The sequence below is a fragment of the Mesocricetus auratus genome, unplaced genomic scaffold, assembly GCF_017639785.1.
Source record: "Mesocricetus auratus isolate SY011 unplaced genomic scaffold, BCM_Maur_2.0 Super-Scaffold_15014, whole genome shotgun sequence".
NCBI lineage: Eukaryota > Metazoa > Chordata > Mammalia > Rodentia > Cricetidae > Mesocricetus > Mesocricetus auratus.
Window position 1 is genome coordinate 6,360,708 of NW_024429186.1, and position 6,606 is coordinate 6,367,313.

The 6,606-nt window shown below is 60.6% G+C and overlaps 1 protein-coding gene across 7 annotated transcripts in view; it reads right to left on the reverse strand.

The window, feature by feature from the left end:
• Mta1 (metastasis associated 1) overlaps window positions 1-2,539 on the reverse strand; it is a 39,467-nt gene extending 36,928 nt beyond the window's left edge. For 6 of the 7 annotated variants that reach the window (XM_040742351.1, XM_040742350.1, XM_040742349.1 and 3 more), the window contains exon 1: window positions 2,436-2,537. In XM_040742351.1, coding sequence (XP_040598285.1) covers window positions 2,436-2,463 — 28 coding nt within the window. In that variant the 5' untranslated portion in view covers window positions 2,464-2,537. Of the gene's footprint in view, window positions 1-2,435 lie in introns of all 7 variants that reach the window. The other variant, XM_040742352.1, reaches the window with a different exon arrangement.
• Between the last annotated feature and the right edge of the window lie 4,067 nt (window positions 2,540-6,606).

Genomic DNA, 6,606 nt, shown 5'->3' on the forward strand with positions numbered 1-6,606 from the left:
CGCCCACACACTGTGCTGCAAATCCAATTCTTCTAGTGTCCAAGCCTTGACAACATTTGGGACACACGTTAGGGCATGGCTGTTTTTCTGCAATTTAAACCTGTATTTTGCTACACGTGTGGAAAGAGGGGAGTGCAGGTTCGGGCAGATTTCCCAAGCTAGGTCCCTGCCAGCTCTCCCTCAGGACAAAGCAGACTTCCCAGAGGGTTAAATCCCGGATGGCAAAAACTGATGGAACCAAGGCCTGCTCAGAGAGCCCGTGTGTCCCTCATCTGGGGGCTTGACACCCAGAGTGTCATCATCACAAGGCCCTGCCGGGCCCCACAGGATGGCACTGGAGTTCCCTATCTAGACAGCAGGGCATGACGACACTCCTTCTACAGGTGCTGACCCTTCTCCTGCCACAGACACCTCAGGGCTAGCTCTGGGGACTGGTGCACTGCAGAAGCACCCCTGGCCCAGCGAGGCTGTGCCCCTCAGCCAGCATACGCACAGGAATGCCAACCTACCCCTTGCCTGGCACGGAAGCTCAGGGTCCGGACGCCCACCCGTATGGGACCACAGACAGGCCGGGGCACCAGGCATGCCCTGGGGGAACAGCCACAGGACACAGGGCGAAAACAGAGATGGATGCCTATCCACGGGGAAACTGAGGCATGGGCAGCTCTTCCTCATCAGCCTGCTGGGGCCTTGGCTGAAGTTCTCTAGCAGACTGCTCTGCCAGGCAGGCCTGGGTAAGAAGGGCTCTGGAGGGCTGTCGTGTGCATGTGGGCTGAGGACCCAGTGCCCTGCAGCCCATCGTCCTGGCTCTCATCACCTCCCCCTACCTGAGTCAGATACAGGAGCCCAGATCTCCCCGCTCTCGCCATTCATTCATTCACTCATTCATTTCTTCAGCATGATGGCCAGGAAGGGAAGGGGTGACCAGGGACTAGGATAACGGGACCCTTCCACAGGTGAATGAGGGAAAGATGGTCCACCTGCCACAGCATCTGGAAGAGGGCCACCAGGGGAGTCAGGAGCGGGGCAGAGGCAGGCCAGTAAGCCTGGAGCAGCCAGTGCTCTGACCCCCTCCTTTGGGATTGGCAAGGCTGTGAAGCTTCAGTGAGGACCGGCCCCTCCTCACAGGGCCCCAACACTCCAGCCTGTGTGCCCTGTGGTGGGAAGGAAGGTGTAAGGCCAGGAACTCCCTGACAGGGCACAAGAGCCCCTCAGGGCGCCTGCTGTGTGAGTGGGTGGTGACCCATCCGGGTGGGGACAGCTGCACCACTGTGCCCAAGGCCAGACCTGGGCTGGCTGGGTCCTGCTGCTGTGAGATGGGCCGGGGTCACATGAGGTAGTGGGGATGGGTGCTTCTGGGCGGCCTCTCCCACTCCATCAGTCTCACAGCAGAGCCCAATTCCGCTAGTGGGGGAGACAACAGCAGAGACCCATGCGCATCTAGGCTGTGACCCCAGGAAGGGTCTGGAAGTGCAGGGAGGGAGCAGAAGGCTATGGGATGAGATGCCTAGGGGGTCAGCGTTGGACTCAATGTGTGCAAGGCCATCCCAGAGTGTCCCCATCACCCACACGCAAGCCGGGAGAGGGCTTCCTAGGGGCCAACAAACAGGGGGGGCCCGGCCCCGTGGGGACCTCTGCCCTCCCAAAGGCTAGCTGCAAAGTGCCTCCTTGCTGGGCTAAGGGTGAGCAGCGGGCTGAGAAAAGTTTGGGGTGGCTCAGACCCGCGCTTGGGAATGAAGGTCCCCCCCTCCTGCTGTGGCCAACCCTCCCCCAGGAACCCCTGCTCGGGAAAGCCCCTCGGCCGCGCTCCAGGGGCTCGTCCACCGGCTTGAGGTCCCTGCGACGGCGGGGCTCCCGGAGCCTGCACACCGAGCCCGCCCTGCGCGGCCCCTGACGACGCCGCTCGCCCCCCCAAACCCCCCAAACTCCGGCTCGCGGGACGGCGGCCAGCGCTCGGGAGAGAGGCACGTGCTCCGGCTCGGGGACTCCGGCCCGGACCCAGGCCCAGGCCTCGCGCCGCCGGGCCCGCCGGCCCCCGGGATGCCCCGGCCACTCGCCGCTACTCCGCCCGCGTCCCGCGGGCCACCCCCGGCCCCCAACAGGTGGGCAGAGCCCCCTCCCAACGCCGCTCGTCCCCCGCGCGAGCGCGCGCGCCCGGCTCCCGGCCGCTCCGGAGGCTCCGGCGGCCCAGGGGCCATTTTGGGCCGGGACGGGCACCGGAGACCAGAACCGAGCCTCGCGGGCGGGGCGCGAGCGCGACGGGGGCGGGCCGGGGGGGAGGGGCGCGGGCCGCGCGCGAGGGCGGCGTGGGGGGAGGCGCGGAGGCCGCGGGGCGCGGGGCCGGGAGGCTGGCGAGCGAGCGAGCGAGGGAGAGCGGGAGAGCAGGAGAGCGGGCGGCGGGCCCGCGGCGCATAAAGGCCGTGGCGGGGCCTTACCTCCGACCCTGTACATGTTGGCGGCCATGTCCGGGCCGGCGGCGGGGCCGCGGGGCGCGGGGAACTGGGCGCGGGCGGCGGGCCGGGCGCGGGGCCGGGCGCGGGGGCGGGGGCGGGCGCGGGGGCGCCGGCGGGCGGTTTAAAGGGACCGCGCTGCTCCGCCGCCGCCGCCGCCGCCGCCTCCGAGGCCGCCGAGGCCGCGCAGGGACGGGAGGGCCGCGGCGCGGGCGGGAGAGGAAGAGGAGGAGCGGCCGCGGGCGGCGGGGAGGGGCCTCGGGCGCCGCCGCCCACCGCGCGGGCCGTTACCCGACCCCGCGCCGAGCCGGCCCGCGCGCGCCTGGCCGAGTGGTCCTCCTGAGCCCTCCCTCGGCCCGCCTGGTCCTCGGCTGCCCCGGGTAGCCCTCCCACGACCCCTCCCGCCCGGCCCTCGGCATCCTGGGGTTGGCCCCGCGCCCGCCGGGCCCTGGCATCTCCGGGTGGCCCTCCCGCATCCTCTCCTGAGTGGTCCTCAGCATCCCCGCGTGGCCCTCCCACCTGGCCCTGGGCATCCCGGGGAGGCCTTCCAGCTGCTCTTTCTTCCTGGGAGGTGCTTCGAAGCTTGAGTGGCCCGTGGCATCCCCAGGTGGTCCTCAGGAGGCCCAAGCCCTGCATCCCCGGGAAGCCGTCCTGCAACCCTTCCAGAGTGAACCTAGGCATCACCCATGGTCCCCCGAGACCCCTCCGGAGTGCTAGTTGGCTTCCTCCAGTAGCCCATGCATCCTGGACCTCAGCAGCCGTTGAACGTGGTCCTCCTGACCCCCATGCCCACCTAGCCTTCAGCATCCCCCCAGGTGGCCCTCCAGGGAGTACCCTTCCAAAAGGCCCTCAGCATACCTGGGTGACCTGTCGAGGTGGGCCCTTCTGGGGCTCCCTGGGAGTTTCTTATGTGAGCCCTTCTCTGAATCTCTCATAGGGATACTCTCCAAATCCTAGAGGGGTCCTGATCATCCAACCTCCTTGGTCATCCTTAAACATCATAACTATCCTCTAATGAGGCAGGTGTGCTCCTGAACTGCCAAGCCTCGGTGAACCTTCTGCCTTCAAATCCCTCCCAAGGGCGCCAGCTGAAGTCTCCACATAAGCCTCCAGCCTCAGACAACCCCCCCCCACACACACACCTCACCCACACACTAGGGCTGCAGTAGTGAGTTCTCTGTGGAGGAAGACACCTCGTTGTAGCATCCAGAAGCATTTGTGACTATGGGCTAGCCTTTGTGCTCATCTGAGGTCTGTGGAGAGTGGCGTACTTGAGGCATTACCCCAAGGGCAGAGGATAAAAGGTGGTGTCCTGGTTGAGTTTGTGGGTCACTTTGACAGAGAAAGCCCATGGCTGCCAAAAGTCAGTGGGAGCACCCTTGTGGAGCACGAAGTGGAGCCCAGTAATGGATCTGGGCAAAGCACTGCAGGCCACCACGGGAGGACAGGGGGGAAGGGGCAAGGAGTCAGGGCTGATGCCCTGCACATCACCAAGGCAAGAAATCTGCATTGCACTTGGACCCAAGCTAGGAAGGGTCTCAAGGCCTAGGCCACCTCCTTGAGTGCTGAGAGGAAACGCCACTGGAAGCAGCCTTACCAGTCAGGAACTGTAGCTTTACAAAGCTGCTGAGAGGGGCCTGGGAGAAGGGGGCAGGGGACAGATGACCCAGGTGCTTGTGTTCTGTTGGGCACTGGTCGGAGTTCGGGAGAACAGAAAACCACAAGCAGGCCGTCTTCCCCATGTGGGGAAAGTGAGAGAGCTGGTCTCCCGGGGCTACCTCAGGTGAATGCAGCATAGGGCCTCTCTTTTTATCACTGCCTGACAAACCGGCCAACAGAGCTTCCAAACGGGGCCTAGCCTGACGGCACATGGCTTTAATCAAAGCACTCGAGACAGAGGAAGGCAGATCTCTGTAAGTTCAAAGCCAGCCTCGTCTACATAGTGAATTTCAAGACAGGCAGGACTAAATAGACCCTGTCTCAAAAAATCAAACACCCAGCCAGTGGAAGCACACACCTTTAATTCCAGCCCTTGGGAGGCAGAGGCCAGTCTGGTGTACAGAATGAGTCCCGGGACAGTAAGGCTACACAGAAAAGTCCTGTCTTTAAAAGCAAACAAAACAAAAGTACTGCTGAACAGTGGTGGCAGTGCACGATGCCTTTAATCCCAGCACTTGGGAGGCAGAGGCAGGCAGATCTCTGTGAGTTCGAGACCGGCCTGGTCTACGAGAGCGAGTGCCAGGAGAGGCTCCAAAGCCACAGAGAAACCCTGTCTTGAATCCCCCCCCACACCACTGCAAAATGAACTCCTACAAAACTACCACATAACACCAGGCAGTGGGGGCATAGAATTGGCATACCCCGTAGTATCTCCATTTGCCCCACTCCACAGGCGGATAACATGGCGGCCCTTTGGCCCCAGGTTCGGTCTCAGTCCTTTTCCTTGGGGAGAGACGTCGGAAGGAGACTTCTGAATCCCAAGCTGGCGATCTCCAGAGCTCCCCAGGGTGGAGCTCAACTGACGGTCTTCCTTTCTCCAGGCTAGAGAAGGCAGACGACCTAGCTCAGAAGCTAGCAGATCTCAGCGCAGAAGGGAAGAAGGGAGCAGAGCCACTCGACAGGAACAGGAGAGCTGCTTGTGCAGTGGGGAGGGGTGACTCAGGAAGTGGCAAGGCCACCACCAAGTCGTTTGATAGGAATACCTTTCACAAGAGGCACAGTGGACATCCTGCAGAAAAGAAAACGCCATGGAAGGGACAGAAGATTCTGTCACTGGGGTGCGTTGCCTTCTAGATCCTAGCAATGTGGAGGCATCAGACGATGGCAAAGCAAACTGGGGGGGGGGACTTGGTGCCAGGGAGTGCCTATGTGTCACAGCACACCTCAGAGGCAAACTGTTGAACAAGTAAGAGGAGAACAGTTTCATGTCACTTCAGGAGAAGACAAAACTATGGAAACTATCAGTGGAACCCATTCAACTTTCTGAGTGCCTCTTTTCATGCTACAAACAGTGTCAGACACTAGGGGGTCACACCGCCTCTGCCATGGGAGCTTACCACATAGCAGCGGTGCAGACAGCGAGCGGGCAACGCCATGTGGTCTTAAGGCAGCCGAGGAGGTGCAGCAGCAGAGGCACTGTTATCTCCAGAGGGGTCAGGAAAAAAGGCATATGGGGTCCCCAGCGGCGGGGAAGTGGGACCACATCCCATTTCAGGACTTTCTTGTGTTGTGGGATATGGGGCTTGCCCCTGGGTGCTCTGGTGACCTGAGCTGCCCTGTTGAAAGCAATGTCTCCAGCTGCTGCATGCTGAGGGATGGGAGAAGCCCAGCCTATGGTACCTAGGAAATCAAAAGCGCTCAGAGTTAGTTAAGCTGCAGACAAGTGTGGGAGAAGCCTGTGTGGGAGAGGCCCACAGCATGTTCCAGCACATCGACACAGCAAAGCCATCAGACGTCTGCCTCGTGTGTGTCATTGAACTCTAAGGATAACGGAAACCACCTTTCAGAAAAAGAATATCACAGACAAGGACAAAAAACAAAACAAAAAGGAGCACTTGGTGTGGTGGTACATACCTTTAATTCCAGCACTGAATTAAACTCTGAGTTTGAAGCCAGCCTGGTTTGCAGAGTGCGTTCTGGGACAACCAGGGCTATAACAGAGACTGTGTCAAATCTCCCTCCTCTCCCCATGATCTTGGCTGAGCTGTGGAGTGGACCTGGTCTGAGCCTAATGCACAAGCTGTGTTTGCTGGAGATGGAGAACCAGCATGGTAGGGCATCGAAAGCCTTTTGGAGCCCAGAAGATCATGCGTGAGCTCCAGATGCCAGATTTCCACACTGTTGCTTTTGGTTTGCTTTAATATGGTTATCCTTGTGCCCTGGCTCCTCCCTATTGGAATAAGAAAGTGTTTAATTCATTTTACTACAGGGGCCCACAATTAAGAAACTTGATTTTTGCCAGGTGGTGGCAGCGCACGCCTTTAATCCCAGCACTTGGGAGGCAGAGACAGGTGGATCTCTGTGAGTTCAAGGCCAGCCTGGTCTACAGAGCAAGTTCCAGGACAGACTCCAAAGCTACACAGAGAAACCCTGTCTCACAAAAAAAGGAAAAAAAAACCTAAAAACAAACAAAAAAGAAACTTTGGATTTTTAAAGA